Source organism: Nicotiana tomentosiformis, chromosome 12, assembly GCF_000390325.3.
Source record: "Nicotiana tomentosiformis chromosome 12, ASM39032v3, whole genome shotgun sequence".
Lineage (NCBI taxonomy): Eukaryota > Viridiplantae > Streptophyta > Magnoliopsida > Solanales > Solanaceae > Nicotiana > Nicotiana tomentosiformis.
In genome coordinates this window covers 41,558,873-41,575,966 of record NC_090823.1, presented here as the reverse complement: position 1 = coordinate 41,575,966, position 17,094 = coordinate 41,558,873, and the positions used below count along the sequence as shown (strand labels likewise).

The 17,094-nt window shown below is 40.5% G+C and overlaps 2 protein-coding genes across 2 annotated transcripts; both read left to right on the top strand.

Annotated features, from left to right (window-relative positions):
- The first annotated feature begins 1,255 nt into the window (after positions 1–1,255).
- On the top strand, positions 1,256–1,606 carry LOC138902533 (uncharacterized). The gene has a single exon (XM_070190412.1). It carries the CDS (start codon positions 1,256–1,258, stop codon positions 1,604–1,606), a length of 351 nt encoding a protein of 116 aa, XP_070046513.1.
- Positions 1,607–15,979: 14,373 nt separating this feature from the next.
- On the top strand, positions 15,980–16,480 carry LOC138902532 (uncharacterized). The gene is made up of 2 exons (XM_070190411.1): positions 15,980–16,115; positions 16,296–16,480. The coding sequence occupies exons 1-2, from the start codon at positions 15,980–15,982 to the stop codon at positions 16,478–16,480; spliced, it is 321 nt and encodes a 106-aa protein (XP_070046512.1).
- The last annotated feature ends 614 nt before the right edge of the window (positions 16,481–17,094 follow it).

Below are 17,094 nucleotides of genomic sequence, written 5' to 3'. Positions count from 1 at the left end.
AAGGAAATCCTTCCGCCTAGTACCACTCAATTGCGAACACGACCCCTTGCTTGCAAACACAACTTCACGCACGCAAATGCTAAAAGGAAAATATTGCTTGCCAGCTCCCCTCCTACGCGATCGCGAAACACTGTTCAACACCAGAAACAAGCAATTTCAAACCAAAGGAAAATTGTCTGAAACCACCCCACAACACATCCGAACCCTTTCAACCCCATCCAATCATGTTAACAAGTCTAAATACCTTATCCAAACTTGTCCAAATGCTCAAAACACCACAACTAACATCAAAACAGAGTGTTGAGTATTGAAGTTTTGATGATTAACAAAGAACCAGGTCCTCAACGTAGCTGTTTAATTGTTCTGAAGAACTAGCTCCTCAGGATAAATGACTAGCTCCTCATGTTGATACTTGTACGTCTGTACAAGACAATAACTTTATCTCAAAGTTACTCAGGTCCATGTTTGGTAGAAGGAGGCTGCTATAGGTGATAATGGTTGTTGCTCAAGAAGATACAGATAATTCAGTCAAAGACAAAAGTTCCAATGCTTGTGGAATCCTTGGAACAATAAGAGTCCTATCAAAGATGAAGCTAACTATGAATATGACTCCTAGAAGATCTCAAGTTGAAGTGTTTAAATATGATCTACTTTGGACTTCTGAAACTATCCTTTTACACATCAACTGAAGAGTCATAAGTCATTTACTCCAGTCGAGTACTTGCATTGTATTCTTCCTGAGTCAGTCTAGTGAATGTGTTTTAGGAAATTGAGTTGTAATCAAGTGTCATAAAAATTAGTGAGTTGGAGGGAGTCTTTTGCTATACAAGTTAGAGTAACTTATAAATCAAATAGTCGTAGTAGGAGCACTAGAGAGTATTGAATTACAGTCTTGTAATTGATTTATTTTTGGCTTATTGTTTTAGTGGAGTTGAAGTTGAAAATCCTACGTAGTAGGTCGAGGTTTTTGCACCTTTTGAGTCGGGTGATTTTCCAGGTAAAAATCTCCGTGTTTACTTTACTGGTTATTTACTTCACGTTTAAGGAACGCATCAAAGAACCAAGTTCTTTAGTAATTCATACGGGTACTCAAATTAACAATTGGTATTAGAGAAGGTTCTCTCATTCACACACGACTAACACCTAGAGAGATCTTGGAAGTAAGATAAGTGCCCCACACAGAATTAATGAAGGACAATCAACTACCAAGCCATCCCTATTTAATGGAAAATATTACAGTTGGTGGAAAGCATGAATGGAAGACTTCCTAGCAGCTGAAGACTATGAACTATGGACCATAGTGAACAAAGGTTCATTGACTCCTACGAAACAAAATGCACAAAATAAAACAGTTCCTAAGGACCTCTCTGAATTTGTGGCAACAAATTTCAGAATGATGGAGAAGAATGCAAAGGCTAAGAAACTCCTTATCTGTGGACTTGGTCCTGATGATTATAATAGAATTTTTGCGTTCTCTAATGCAAAGAAGATATGGGATGCAATCCAAACTGCTCATGAAAGAACAAACCAAGTGAAAAGATCAAGGATAGAACTACTTATGAGAAACTATGAGCTCTTCTCCATGAAGGATTTTGAGCCCAACTAGGATATGATGACTAGGTTTATTATAATAACCAATGAACTGAAATCACTTAGAAAGGTGTTTACCTCAGAAGAGTTGGTTAGCAAAGTTCTAAGAATACTTCCAGCTTCATGGGAATCAAAAGTCACTGCAATCCAGGAAGCCACGGAGCTGGACAAAATCTCAGTTGATGAGCTGGTTGGAAACATAAAAACTCATGAAATGAGAAAGATAAAACTGGGCAAGGAATAACCAAAGAGGGATAATTCCTTGGTTCTTAAGGCGTCTGAGGATGATGAATCTGAAAATGATGATCCTAATCTAGCAATGTTCGTCGAGTTCAAGAGGTTCATGAAGAACTCCAAAAACGCATCCAAGAGGGAGATCAGTAGTAAGCCTAAGCAGATCGACGAAGCTAACAATGATGGGTGCTACAAGTGTGGAAAGCTAGATCACATGGTCAAGGACTGCCCAATGTGGGAAATTGAGTGGAGGAAAGAACGAGCTGAAAAAGAGAAACGGGAGAAGATGAGAGAAAAGGGTTCAAACAAAGGAAAAATCCTAGGCAAAGGATTCATTGAAGCAATGAAGCAGGCTTTCTTGGCAGCATATGAGCATAGTGGAAGTGATAAAGAGGAAGAAAAGAAGCATAAAGCTATAAGTCTCTATCCTGTAATTTATGAACACCAGGCTATGGAGACAGATCCCCCACTACAGCTTGGAATGTACATTGGAAGACCTCTTTTGCTTGATGAAAACAACTATGATATATAGAAGCTTCGTATGGAAACATTTCTTCAGGCCACTGACTTTGACCTATGGGTAATTGTCAGTCGTGGACCAATTCTCCCAACCAAAATGGATAGTGAAGGTAACAAGTGCAAAGAAAAAGAAGAGGTATACAATGAGGAAGATCATTCAACTAGTTTAGAGAAATGCTAAAGCAAAGGACCTGCTCTATAGAAGCCTGTCCAGAAATACTCTCTTTAGAGTGTCCTCTTGCATCTGTGCTCATGATATATGGAGGACCTTGGGAGCTGACTTTGGAGATGAAGACATCGAAGTAGCATTGGCGGCGATTAAAGAATCCAAAACAGAGGAAGAAGTAATAGGAATGATGGCCATGAGTGATTCAGAAACTGAAGATGAAACAAACCAGGTAAGTATATCTAAATTGAAAGAAAACATTCATGCTATGTCTAAAAAACAACTGATTGCCATAATTGTGACCTTGATGAATGAAATGGATAAAATGAGTTCTGGAAATGATCAGTTAATAAGAAATCTTTCATGTGTCAAACTTGATATCAAAGAGCTTGAATCTGACAAATCTAATTTAGAGAAACAAGTCAAAGACCTCAAGAACCAGGTTCTTGAGTTTACTTCTAAGAATGAGAAGTCTCCTGATATACATGGTAAACGAAAAATGAGAGATCTGCAGGATAAGCTTGAAAAGTGCTAAAGATAATCTTTGTGATGTTGAATGTATAAATAAAATCCTGCAGGAAAATCTAGAAAAGGCTAATTATGATCTCACTAGATTAAGTAAATGGCATAGATCTTCTGATGCCTTGAATTGGCTGTATGAAAACCGTGGCTCTAACAAATCCAAAATTGGCTACATAAAATCTGTTCCTAAGTTTGACCCAAAATATGTAGGAATCTCTGACAATACCATGTGCACTCACTATGGAAAGGTAAGACACTTCAGAGACACTTGTCCTGCCTTAATTCATGCTCAGTGTAGAAGCACCTTTGGTATTGCTAAAAATGTGAAGAAGTAAGAGGAGCCAAAGGTCAATTCTCTTGTACATACTAAATGGATTAAGGTTAATAAGAAAATATCTTCTAATCCTCTCCCTTTCTGGGCAAGAAGGGATCTGATTCATCCTTTTTTCATAAAAAAGGGACCCAAGCTTGTCTGGGTTCCCAAAAGTAACTTGTGAACTCTGGTGCAGGCTAAAGTGAGAGGGAACAATCAAGACTGATATCTAGACAGTGGATGCTCAAGAAATATGAATGGAGGAAAGAAAAACTTCCTCTCACTAAAAGCCTTCCAAGGAGGGAGTGTGTCATCTGGAAATGGGAAAAAGGGCCAGATAGCAGGTATCGTCAAGGTTGGTAAGTCACTCTCTCATGCTATATAAGATGTTTATTATGTGGTAGGTCTTAAACACAATATTCTTAGCATCTCTCAAATGTGCGACAAAGTAAATGAGGTAAAATTCAATTCCAAAATTTGCACTATCACTGTTACACCCTATATTTTCGTACGTAAAAGTGCATCATAAGCAAACTAATGTAAGACCAAAGATGATCTCATTTATGATTTACGGCTGTGTGAGGCAATGTGTTGCTATTTATAGATATTGGCCATGTGTGGCATGCATAATATGTTTTCTGGCTGCGTGCAGGTTCGTTTTAGTCTAGTGTACGGAGGAGACTCTGGCAAAACATTTTCCAAAGTCTCTAAGAATAAACATTCGAGGACGAATGTTCCCAAGGGGAGAATGATGTTATACCCTATATTTTCGTACGTAAAAGTGTGTCATAAGCAAACTAATGTATGACAAAAAATGAGATCATGTTAGGAAGTATATAAAGTAAGTTATCATGTTACCTCGGAGGTTACAAATGTTGAAGATCATGAACAACAAGTACAAAGAGGGTTGGAAGGTTCAGAAGCTAAAGGAATTGAAAAAAATAATGTTTCGTCGATAGTCGACAAGTTGGGAATGTTATAACATGATAAGGAGGTTGAGTTATGTTAGTGGTATTATAGTCATGTGTTATGTTTTGTAGTCAAGCGAGTTGTGGAACAAAAGTCGATGAAAGTCATCACAAGTTACGTTCAGAAGTTTTACTTAAACTTTGGGTCAAATGTAACTGCGATTTTCTCCCAATATACTTAGAGTTATGGGGTGTTCCACCCATCATATTGAAGATCTATGAGTCTAGTTTCTAACTCATTGAACCGTGTTTTTTGAATACAAAATCGGAGTAGAGAGATATATGCATTTTTGTGAGACTATGCAAGCTGCTAGGTGACAAGTAGGTGTGTCACCTACTTGCTTAAATGAGAGTCCGAAAATGGGCCAGTTCAGGTCGTCCAAAGAGGCCTTTTAAAGGCCTATTTCTTTCATATATTAGACTAATAATAGGGCATAATAATCAGACATAATCTCTGCAAAAATCCTCCCAAATATTTTCCACAAACCCTAATTGACTTTTTTTCCCTGTGAAGTTCTAATTGGAGGTAAAACCTAGAGTTTGAAGAACCAAGATAGGAGCTGAGTTATCCAAAAAATAAAGTAAGTTTACTTCTCTATTTCATCCATTTTTGTCTGCTGTAAATGCATGGTAAGTCGTTCTATATTTGTAACAACTCACAGGATGGTGATCGGAAGTCGTGAGTTCGAGTTATTCACTTGTAGCAGACTGTTTTGTAGACTGTTTTGTGTTGCTGTTGGGCTGCGTGTTTTACTACTATTTTGTGGAGTTTTGGATGAGGAAGGGTGTGGATAAACACCACATAAATGCAGGGTGGTGGTCTGGTCGTTTGTCTTAATAGTTTCGGGCTGTTTGACACTACTACGGTGGTCGTTTTATGTATGAAGAGATTGGGGTGTGTTTGTCTGTTTTATAGTATTTTGTGGTGTATATAAGGTTAGAAAGTAATGTATATATGTTTTTATCATTGTGTTCTTGTGTTATTGGTGTTATCTTGAATTTGGAGGAAGTAAGGATTATAGGGGAGATGCTGCCCGTTTTAATATAAAATAAGCTTGTCGTCCGTTGTGCGATAGTTGTACCTTTCATAACTTTATGATTGTATTATTATTGTTGTTGTAGATTAAGGTGCGAAGAGGCAAGTTCAACTTGGTTATTGGAAAGATTGTGATAAGGTATGTTAAGGCTAAGCCCTTCCTTCATTTTGGCATGATCTCGTAACTACACGTGTTTGATAACGAGGCATTAAGAGAAGTTCATACTCCCGAATTTATATACATTATCCTAGTCTCATAAGTTATAGTATTCTCCCTTATCAGGACTTTATATTCAATTGAGTATTGTCATCTTTCAGTTAAGAGAGCAGAGGGTCTGTATATATACAGTATTATATTATTTTCACCACCATCGAGCTATAATCGGTGGGTAGGCCCCTATTGGGCAACCTCTGATCAGATGGTATGTTATATACCGAGCCTACTGTGGCCGAGCGCCTATGAGAGAGCCCGGGAAGGCCGAGATACAGAGCCTAGTATGGCCAAGCGCCTATGAGTGAGCCTACTACGGCCGGGCAGTTACACGTACCGAGCCTTATAGGGTCGGGCATTTATTTTACTTACTATATTGAAGGAGTTGAGTCAGTATCAGCAGGTAAGTATATCTCAAGATCATCTTGGACTCCAGTTACTTTCAGTTATTATATTATCAGTTCAGTTTCAGCTTTCAGTTATTTTATTGCCTTACATACTCGGTATATTATTTCGTACAGACGTTCCTTTTCTGGGGACACTGCATTTCATGCATGCAGGTTTAGATAGACAGACGGGTAGACCTCCTCAGTAGGTGTTGCCCGAGTTCAGCCTGATCGATAAGCTCCACGTCCTTCAGAGTTGTCGGGTCTAGGGTTTTGTGTACATATTGTGTATATATGTTATGGGTATGTCGGGGCCCTGTTCCTATCACAGTATGTCCATTAGTAGAGGCTTGTAGACATATCCTGTCAGTTAGTTCAGCATGTTGGGCTTGTAGGCTTTGTATGTATATTTTGTTGATTTGTCAGCTGTAGTAGTTATGACGTCCTTGTCGGCCCATCTTTATATTGATGTTTAGTCAAAGCTAGTTTCCGTTCTATTTTATATTTTGCTTGGCAAATTGTCTTACAATGTGGCCCAAGGCCAAAGTTTGATATTGTATGTTCAGAGTCCCTCAGTCGCAAGTTGGTATGCTATGTTAAGTGAGGCACCGGGTGCCGGTCTCTCCTCCAGGTTCGGGGAGTGACAAACTTGGTATCAGAGCAGTTCTATCCTAGGGAGTCTACAAGTCGTGTCTAGTAGGGTCTTGTTTATAGATGTGTTGTACACCACATTATATAAGCAGGGAACTACAGGGAATTTAGGAGTTGGTTACCCTTCTTCCAAATCTAAATCGTGCTGTAGAACAGAGTTATTGGAAATTTGAGTTAAACTTATGCATTGGTGTTTGTATACACAGATGATGGTGACTAGGAAGACTGCGGCTAGCCAGAGAAGAGATACAATAGTAGGCGAGGGGACTAGCAGGGTACCCTAAGTAGATGGGGCCCAATCGGAGGCCTAGGGAGAGACCCCTACTCAGCCATTACCGGCTCCTACACTACCTGAGGAGATACCTAAGGAGACCGCACATTCAGTTCCCCCTCCGCTTCCATCCGATCAAGACTTGAGGAGTGCGGTGCATTTGTTGACACAGTTGGTAGCTACCCAGCAACAGGCTCGGGCATCCGCTAGTGCAAGATCTTCTGAGGACTTTGGGAGTTCAAGGGTCTGAGAGTTTATTGCTTTGAGTCCCCAGAGTTCATAGGGACAGATCAGAGGGAGGACCCGCAGGATTTCATAGGCCAGCTTCACATGATCTTTTGGGTTATGCATGCCACGGAGAAAGAGGTAGTTGAGCTAGCAGCTTTTCGACTACGAGATATAGCCATCCTTTGGTACGAGGGATGGGCAAGGTCCAGGGGACATGATGCACCTCCAGCTATTTGGGAGAAATTTTCGGATGTCTTCCTTGACCAGTACTTACCGCGGGAGATCCGACAGATTCGAGTCGATCAGTTTCTATCCCTCAAGCAGGGAAATATGAGTGTTCGAGAGAATAGTCTCCGTTTTGACACATTGGCCAGATATGCACCATCCATAGTTGCTACTATGCGAGAAAAGTTTCACAGGTTTATAGCAGGGTTGGCCCCAGAGTTGACCGAGGCATGTGCCACCGCTGCATTGCAGGATAGTATGGATATCTCCCGGATTCAGGCATTCGCCTAGAATATGGAAAGGGGTAGGCATCGGCAGTAGGGTATAGAGAGGACTGAGCAAGGGCAGCGTAAGAGGATGACATTTCCCAGGACTCAGGAGCCGTCTCAGGGTAGTTATAGGCCCCAGTACTTCGGACGACCACCTAGGCCTCTGCCACCTTAGTTATAGGGTTACAGGTATGACCGCTATACTCAGTCAAGACCAGGTGAGAGCTCACGTGCGTCGGGTTTGCAACGACAGCGAGGTTCAGGGCAGAAATGGTCATTTCTGCCGCGGTGTGACATATGTGGTAGAGGATACTTGGGCCAATATCGAGCAAGTTCTGATTCTTGTTATACATGTGGACATCCGGGGCATATGATGCGTGATTGCCAAAATAGAGATTCTGGGAGTATGGCACAACTAGCGAGTTCAACAACAGGATCATCTTTGTCCGTGCATCCTTCAGGGCGCGAGTCTCAGTTTTTGGCTGGTAGAGGTCGAGGCAGAGGTCGAGGTTCCAGTTCAGGTGGTAATCAGAACCGTATCTATGCTTTAGCGGGTCGACAGTACTAGGAGTCTTCACCAGACATTGTGACAGGTATATTGACCATTTTCTCTCATGATGCTTATGCCTTGATAGATCCAGGATCTACTTTATCGTATATTACCCCATTTGTCGCGGGGAAGTTTGGTATAGTTCCTGAAATATTAAGTGATCTTTTTGCGGTATCTACACCAGTCGGAGAATTGATTATTGCTAGACGGGTTTACCAAGGTTGTATGGTGACAGTTTGTAGTCGTTAGACCTCAACCGACCTAGTTGAGCTAGAGATGATGGATTTTGATGCTATCATGGGCATGGACTGGTTGGCAGCTTTCTATGCCACAGTTGATTGCCGAGAAAAAGCAGCCAAATTTCATTTTCTAGGTGAGCCAGTCCTTGAATGGGTAGGTAATACAGCGACACCAAGTGGTAGGTTTATTTCCTATCTGAAGGCGAGGTAAATGATCGCAAAAGGGTGCATTTATCATATTGTGCGAGTTAGTGATGCAGATCCTGAGATACCTACACTTTAGTCTATTCCAGTAGTCAAAGAGTACGTAAATGTGTTTCCAGATGAGCTTCCAAGTATTCCTCTAAAGCGAGAGATTGATTTTAGCATCGATTTGCTTCTGGGAACTCAACCAATATCCATCCCTCCGTATAGAATGGAACCTGCCGAATTTAATGAGTTGAAGGAGCAGTTAAAAGATTTGCTGGAGAAAGGTTTCATCAGAACCAGTACCTCACCTTGGGGTGCACCAGTACTGTTTGTGCGGAAGAAAGACGGCTCGCTCAGGATGTGTATCAATTATAGGCACCTGAACAAGGTAACTATTAAGAATAAGTATCCACTTCCAAAGATTGATGACTTGTTTGATCAGTTGCAAGGGGCTAGATTCTTTTCAAAGATAGATTTGAGGTCGGGATACCACCAGGTCAGAGTTCGGGAGAAAGATATTCCGAAGACAGCCTTCAGGACCCGATATGGCTAATTCGAGTTCCTTGTCATGTCCTTCGGGTTGACGAATGCACTATTTATGGACTTGATGAATAGCCGATTCCGGCCATTTTTAGATCTGTTCGGGATAGTATTTATTGATGATATTCTGGTTTATTCACATTCAGAGGATGAGCATGAGGACCACCTGCGAGCGATACTCCAAACCCTCCGTGATCGTATGTTGTATGCTAAGTTTTCTAAATGTGAGTTCTTGTTGAAGTCTGTAGCATTCTTGGGGCATATTGTATCCGATGAAGGTATAAAGCTAGACACTCAGAAGATTGAGGCCGTGAAATCATGGCCTAGACCTACCACTCCGATAGAGGTTTGTAGCTTTCTAGGCTTAGCAAGATACTACTGGAGGTTCGTAGAGGGCTTTTCTTCCCTTTCGGCACCATTGACGAAGTTGACGTAGAAAGCAACTAAGTTTTAGTGGACAGAGGCTTTCCAGCGGAGTTTCCAAGTGCTTAAGAATAGGTTGACCTCAGCGCCAGTTCTAACACTTCCAAATGATCCAGAGGGTTATGCCGTGTATTGTGATGCCTCAGGTATCGGGTTAGGATGTGTCCTGATATAACATGGGGAGGTGATTGCGTATGCTTCAAGGCAGTTGAGGAAGCATGAGAGGAATTATCTGACCTACGACCTCGATTTAGCTGCGGTTGTACATGCACTTAAGATATGGCGACATTATTAATATGGTGTTCATGTTGATATATTTACAAATCATAAAAGTCTGCAATATATCTTCAAGTGAAAAAAGTTGAATTTGCGACAGAGGCGATGACTAGAGTTATTGAAAGATTATGATGTTAACATTCTCTATCATCCAGGGAAAGCTAATGCTGTAGCAAATGCCTTAAGTCGCTGACTATGGGTAGCTTAGCACATGTAGAGGCTGAGAAAAGACAATTAGCTAGAGAGATTCATCAATTGGCTTGTTTGGGGGTTCGGTTGGTAGATTGTGACGATGGTGGAGTTGTACTCCAAAATACTGCAAAATCATCTCTCATAGCTGAAGTCAAGGAAAGGCAGTACGAGGACCCAGAGTTGGTCGAGTTGAGAGAGCGAGTTCCGCAGCAGAAGAAGCCGTTGTTAGAGCTCAAGGGAGATAGGGTTCTCAGATATATGGGTCGTCTGTGTGTTCCAGATGTAGCAGGGCTATGATACAAGAGTATGCCAGAGGGACACTATTCGTGGTACTCCATTCATCCTGGGTCGAGAAAGATGTATCATGACATTAAAGATGTGTACTGGTGGAACGATATGAAGAAGAACATTGCTGAGTTTGTTGCCCAGTGTCCTAGTTGCAAGCAGGTGAAGGTAGAACATCAAAAGCTCGGAGGGATAATACATACTATAGAGATCCCGACGAGGAAATGGGAGGCGATAAACATGGACTTCATCATAGTTTTGCCTCGTTCTCATCATAAGTTCGATTTTATATGGGTGATAGTCGATAGGCTCACAAAATCAGCTCATTTCCTACCGGTCAGATCTACATATACGACAGAAGACTATTCAAGGTTATATATTAAGGATATAGTGCGGCTACACAGAGTACCAATATCTATTATATCTGACCGTGGAGCCCAGTTTACAACACATTTTTGGAGGTCATTTTAGAGAGGTGTAGGGACTCAAGTGAATCTCAGCACAACTTTTTATCCACAGACTGATGGACAAGCCGAGCGCACAATTCAGACGCTCGAGGATAAGTTACGAGCATGTGTGTTGGAATTTAAAAGAAGTTGGGATGAATATCTACCTCTTATCAAGTTTGCATATAATAACAGTTACCACTCCAGTATCCAGATGGCTCCGTACAAGGCTTTGTATGGGTGTAAGTGCAGATCTCCTATAGGGTGGTTTGATGCTGGAGAATCTGGGTTACCTGGGCCAGACCTAGTTCGATAGGCTGTAGAGAAAGTAAAGGTTATTCGGGAGTGACTGTTGACTGACTGTTGACAGCTCAGAGTCATCAGAAGTCATATTATGACGTGCGGCAACGAGACTTAGAGTTCGGGGTTAATGACTGGGTATTCTTAAAGGTATCACCTATGAAGGGCATGATGAGGTTTGGCAAGAAAGGCAAGCTTAGCCCAAGGTATATTGGGCCTTATAAGATTATTCGGAGAGTGGGCCAAGTAGCTTATGAGTTAGAAATGCCCTCAGAATTGGAGTCTATCCATCTGGTTTTTCATGTATCTGTGCTAAGGAAGTGCATTGGCAATCCTACCCGAGTGGTACCCACTAATGATGTATAAATTATGGATGACTTGTCATACAAGGAAGTTCCAGTTGCCATCCTAGACCGACAAATCCGCAAGCTACAAAATAAGGAGGTAGCCTCCGTGAAAGTTTTATGGAGAAGCAAGAACATGGAAGAGATGACGTGGGAAGCGGAGGAAGAAATAAAGTCTAAATATCCCCACCTATTTCAAACTGAAGATATGGCTCGAGATGGGATGCTACAGCACAACTCTATTTAGGCTAGTAGGTCATCAGGTAAGCTCTTATTTTTTTGACTTTCAGTATTTATGATTTACGGCTGTGTGAGGCAATGTGTTGCTATTTATAGACATTGGCCATGTGTGGCATGAATTGTATGTTTTCTGGTTGCGTACAAGTTGGTTTTAGTCGAGTGTACGGAGGAGACTCTTGCAAACAATTTTCCAAAGTCTCTAAGAATAAACATTCGAGGACGAATGTTTCCAGGGGGGAATGATGTTACACCCTATATTTTTGTACGTAAAAGTGCGTCGTAAGCAAACTAATGTAAGATAAAAAATGAGATCATCTTTGGAAGTATATAAAGTAAGTTATCATGTTACATAGGAGGTTACAAATATTGAAGATTATGAACAACAAGTACAAAGAGGGTTGGAAGGTTCAGAAGCTAAAGGAATTGAAGAAAATAATATTTCGTCGAAAGTCGACAAGTTGGGAATGTTATAACATATACTTTTGTGGTGAGACTAGGGTGCTTAATATGATAAGGAGGTTATGTTATGAGTTATGTTAGTCGTATGATAGTCGTGTGTTATATTTTGAAGTCAAGCGAGTTGTGGAACAAAAGTCGATGAAAGTCATCACAAGTTACGTTCATAAGTTTTACTGAAACTTTGGGTCAAATGTAACTGCGATTTCTCCAAATATACTTAGATTTATGGGGTGTTCTACCCATAAAATTTAATATCTATGAGTCTAGTTTCTAACACATTGAACCATTTGTCAATACGACATCGGAGTAGAGAGATATATGAACTTTTGTGAGACTGTGCAAGCTGCTATGTGACAAGTAGGTGTGTCACCTACTTGCTTAAATGAGAGTCCGAAAATGGGCCAGTTTGGGTCGTCCAAAGAGGCCTTTTAAAGGTATATTTCCTTCATATATTAGACTGATAATAGGGCATAATAACCAGACAAAATCTCTGCAAAAATTCTCCCAAATATTGCCCACAAACCCTAATTGATTTTCTCTCCCTTTCAAGTTCTAATTGGAGGTAAAACCTAGAGTTTGAAGAACCAAGATAGGAGCTGCGTTATCCAACAAATAAGGTAAGTTTACTGCTCTCTTTCATCCATTTTTGTCTGCTATAAATTCATGGTAAGTCGTTCTATATTTGTAAGAACTCACGGGACGGTGATCGAAGCCGTGAGTTGGAGTTATTCACTTGTAGCAGACTGTTTTGTAGATTGTTTTGTGTTGCTGTTGGGCTGTGTGTTTTACTACTATTTTGTGGAGTTTTGAAGGAGGAAGGGTGTGGAGAAACACCACATAAAGTCAGGGTGGTGGGCTGGTCGTTCGTCGTAACCTTTTCAGGCTGTTTGACACTACTACGGTGGTCGTTTTGTGTATGAAGAGATTGGGGTGTGTTGGGCTATTTTGTAGTATTTTGTGTTGTATATACGGTTGGAAAATAATGTATATATGTTGTTATCGTTGTGTTCTTGTGTTGTTGGTGTTATCTTAAATTTGGAGGAAGTAAGGATTATAGGGGAGATGCTTCCTGTTTTAATACAAAATAACCTTGTCGTTCGTTGTGCGATAGTTGTACCTTTCGTAACTTAATGATAGTATTATTATCGCTGTTGTATATTAAGGTACGAAGAGGCGAGTTCAACTTGGTGATTGGAAAGATTATGATAAGGTATGTTAAGGCTAAGCCCTTCCTTCATTTTGGCATGATCTCGTAACTACATGTGTTTGATAACGAGGCATAAAGAGAAGTTCATACTCCCGAATTTATATACATTATCCTAGTCTCATAAGTTACTGTATTCTCCCTTATTGGGACTTTATATTCAATTTCGTATTGTCCTCTTCCATTCAAGAGAGCAGAGGGTCTGTATATTTGCAGTATTAAATTATTTTCACCGCCATCGAGCTATAATCGGTGGGCAGGCCCCTATTGGGCAACCTCAGATCAGATGGTAAGTTATATACCAAGCCTACTGTGGCCGAGCGCCTGTGAGCGAGCCTGGGATGGCCGAGATACATAGCCTACTATGGCCGAGCGCCTATGAGCGAGCCTACTACGACCGAGCAGTTACTCGTACTGAGCCTTATAGGGCCGGACATTTATTTTACTTACTATATTGAAGGAGTTGTATCAGTATTAGCTGGTAAGTATATCTCTAGATCATCTTTGACTCCCAGCTACTTTTAGTTATTATATTATCAGTTCAGTTTTAGCTTTTAGTTATTTTATTGCCTTATATACTCGGTACATTATTTCATACTGACGTCCCTTTTTTGGGGACGTTGCATTTCATGCGTGCAAGTTTAGATAGATAGATAGGCAGACCTCCTCAGTAAGTGTTGCCCGAGTTAAGCCTGATCGATAAGCTCTATGTCCTTCAGAGATTTTGGGTCTAGGGTTTTGTGTACATATTGTATATATATGTTATGGGTAGGTCGGGGTCCTGTTCCATCACAGTACATCCATCAGTAGAGGCTTGTAGACATATCCTGTCAGTTAGTGCAGCATGTTGGTCTTGTAGGGTTTGTATGTATATTTTGTTGGTTTGTGAGCTGTAGTAGTTATGACGTCCTTGTCAGCCCATCTTTATATTGATCTTTAGTCAAAGCTAGTTTCTGTTCTATTTTATATTTTGCTTCGCAAATTATCTTGCAATGTGGTCCCATGGACAATGTATGACATTGTATGTTCAGAGTCCCTCAGTCGCAAGTTGGTGTGCTATGTTAAGTGAGGCACCGGGTGCCGGTCTTGCCCCCAGGTTCAGGGCGTGACAGTCACTATGCTTGATATTGATAAAATTGTGCTAAAGGGTAAGAGACATAACAATGTCGACAGGATATCGATTATATCACTTCACTAGAGTGAGCACACATGCTTGAGTGTAGTGGAATATGATCCACTGTAATGGCATAGAAGACTAGGACATGCCAGTCTCTCTCAACTCAACAAGTTGGCAGCAAATGACTTGGTCCTTGGGCTACCTAATGTTGAGTTCACCTCTGACAAGGTGTTTCATGTTTGTGTTAGAGGAAAACATGTAAGGTCATCCTTTAAATCTAAAAAGGCTATCGGTACTTCTAAACCTCTGGAACTCCTTCACATGGACCTATGTGGACCAATGAGAATAAGGAGCAGATAAGGTAAGAGGTATGTATTTGTGATTGTTGATGACTTCTCCAGGTATACCTAGACTTTGCTTTTAGGATCTAAAGATGAAACCTTTGATATTTTCTATGTATTTGTTAGAATGATTCAACAAAAACTGAGGTACAATGTATTGAGTATAAGAACTGACCATGGTACTGAGTTTGAAAATTCAAAATTCATTGAGTTTTGTAGCTCAGATGGTATTGACCATAACTTCTCTGCACCTAGAACTCCACAACAAAATAGAGTTGTAGAAAGAAAAAATATATCCTTAGAAGACATGGGGATGACCATGTTGATTGCTAGTGGACTACCTAAGAGTTTCTCTGTTACATGCTAAATAGATGCATGGTCAGACCCATTCTTGAGAAAAATCCCTATGAGTTACTTCGATGAAGAAAACCCAACATCACTCACCTGAGATTCTTTAGGTTCAAATTTTTTGGGCATAACAATGGAAAAGTAGCTCTAGGTAAGTTTGATGACTGAAGTGATGAGGGAATTTTCTTATGTTACTCTCCACACAGTAAGGCCTATAAAGTTTTTAATAAAAGAACTCTGTGTGTAGAAGCAAATATTCATGTTATCTTTGATGAATCTAACAATTTGGCTAAGAAAGGTCTGCCGGATAAAGATTATGATATAGGACTCACTGGTGATGGAGTTACAAAGGAATCTGAACATAAGTATGAAGATGGATCCGAAGACCTTAATGAGGAACAAGAAGAAGAAAGAATTACTCTAACTGCTGACCAGACTAATGAAGCCACACCCACTGAACCTATTACTTTGGGTCACTCCTCGAGCGAATCTTCTCTAGGTATACAGATCAGACCATGGAAGCATTAAAGTTCACATCCTCTTGAGAATATCATCTCTGATCCAAATGCAAGGGTGAAAACCAGGTTATCTCTAAGAAATCTCTATGCACTCACAACATTTCACTCACAGGTTGAACCTAAGACCATCAAAGAAGCTCTAAAGGATCCATAATGGATTATAGCCATTCAAGAGGAGCTAAACTAGTTTGAGAGAAGCAAGGTCTGATAATTGGTATAGAAACCCAAGAACAGAACTGTCATAGATACCAGATGGGTGTTCAGAAACAAGCTAGATGAACAAGGAAACATCACAAGGAACAAGGCCAGACTGGTGGTTCAGGGATAGAATCAAGAGGAGGGCATTAACTATGATGAGACGTTTGCACCTTTAGCTAGAATGAAGGCTATAAGAATGTTGATAGCCTTTGCTGCTCACATGGAGTTCATCTTATATCAAATGGATGTAAAGAGTGCCCTTTTGAATGGTTATCTGAAGGAGGAAGTGCTAGTCAAACAACATCCTGGATTTGAAAGTGAATAATTTCCTGACTATGTGTTCAAACTGGATAAAGCTCTTTATTGACTAAAACATGCTCCAAGAGCTTGGTATGAAAGAATCTCAAAGTTCCTCTTAGCCAACAACATTGTATGAGGAAAGGTAGACAACACTCTATTTCTAAGGAGCAGAGGGAAGAATATTCTAATTGTGCTAGTGTATGTGGATGACATTATCTTTGGGGCTACCAATGAAGCAATGTGCAAAGAATTTGCTGAGATAATGGGAAATGAGATTGAAATGAGCATGATGGGTGAATTGAACTTCTTTCTGGGGCAGCAAATCAAGCAAACACCTACTAGAACCATGATACATAAGCAAAATATATCAAAGAACTACTAAAGATGTTCAATATGGACTCCTCTAAGTCTATTGACACTCCTATTGCAACTGTAACAAAGCTGGATCTTGATGAAGAAGGGAAAAGTGTGGAACGGAAACTATATAGAGGAATGATTGGGTCACTGTTGTACCTTACATCAAGAAGGCCTGATATATCGTTTAGTGTGGAATATCACCTGAAAGCTATCAAAAGGATACTACGATATCTCAAGGGGACCCCTCACCTCTGTCTATGGTATCCCAGAGGGTATAGCTTTGATCTAGTTGGTCATGCTGATGCTAACTATGCATGTTTTCATGTTGAGAGGAAAAGCACTTCAGGAATAGCTCATTTTCTAGGTTCTTGTCTGGTGTCTTGGGGAACCAAGAAGCAAAACTCAGTGGCCTTGTCTACAACTGAGGCTGAATATGTGGCAGCAGCATCCTGCTGTGCTCAGTTGCTAAGGATAAGACAACAACTAAGGGACTATGGTATATTTGTTGATTGCGTTCCCATTTTCTGTGATAACACAAGTGCCGTAAACATTGCTAAAAATCCATGTCAGCACAAAAGTACCAAGTACATTGACATTAGAGATCACTTTCTCAGAGTACATGTTGAAAAGGGGAATATC

Bases quoted from the DNA above. Each gene is read 5' to 3' on its own strand.
- LOC138902533 (XM_070190412.1), top strand. From the start codon at position 1,256: ATGGAAGACTTCCTAGCAGCTGAAGACTATGAACTATGGACCATAGTG.
- LOC138902532 (XM_070190411.1), top strand. From the start codon at position 15,980: ATGAAGGCTATAAGAATGTTGATAGCCTTTGCTGCTCACATGGAGTTC. The intron at 16,116-16,295 runs GTGAATAATTTC...TAATTGTGCTAG, and splicing joins ACAACATCCTGGATTTGAAA to TGTATGTGGATGACATTATC.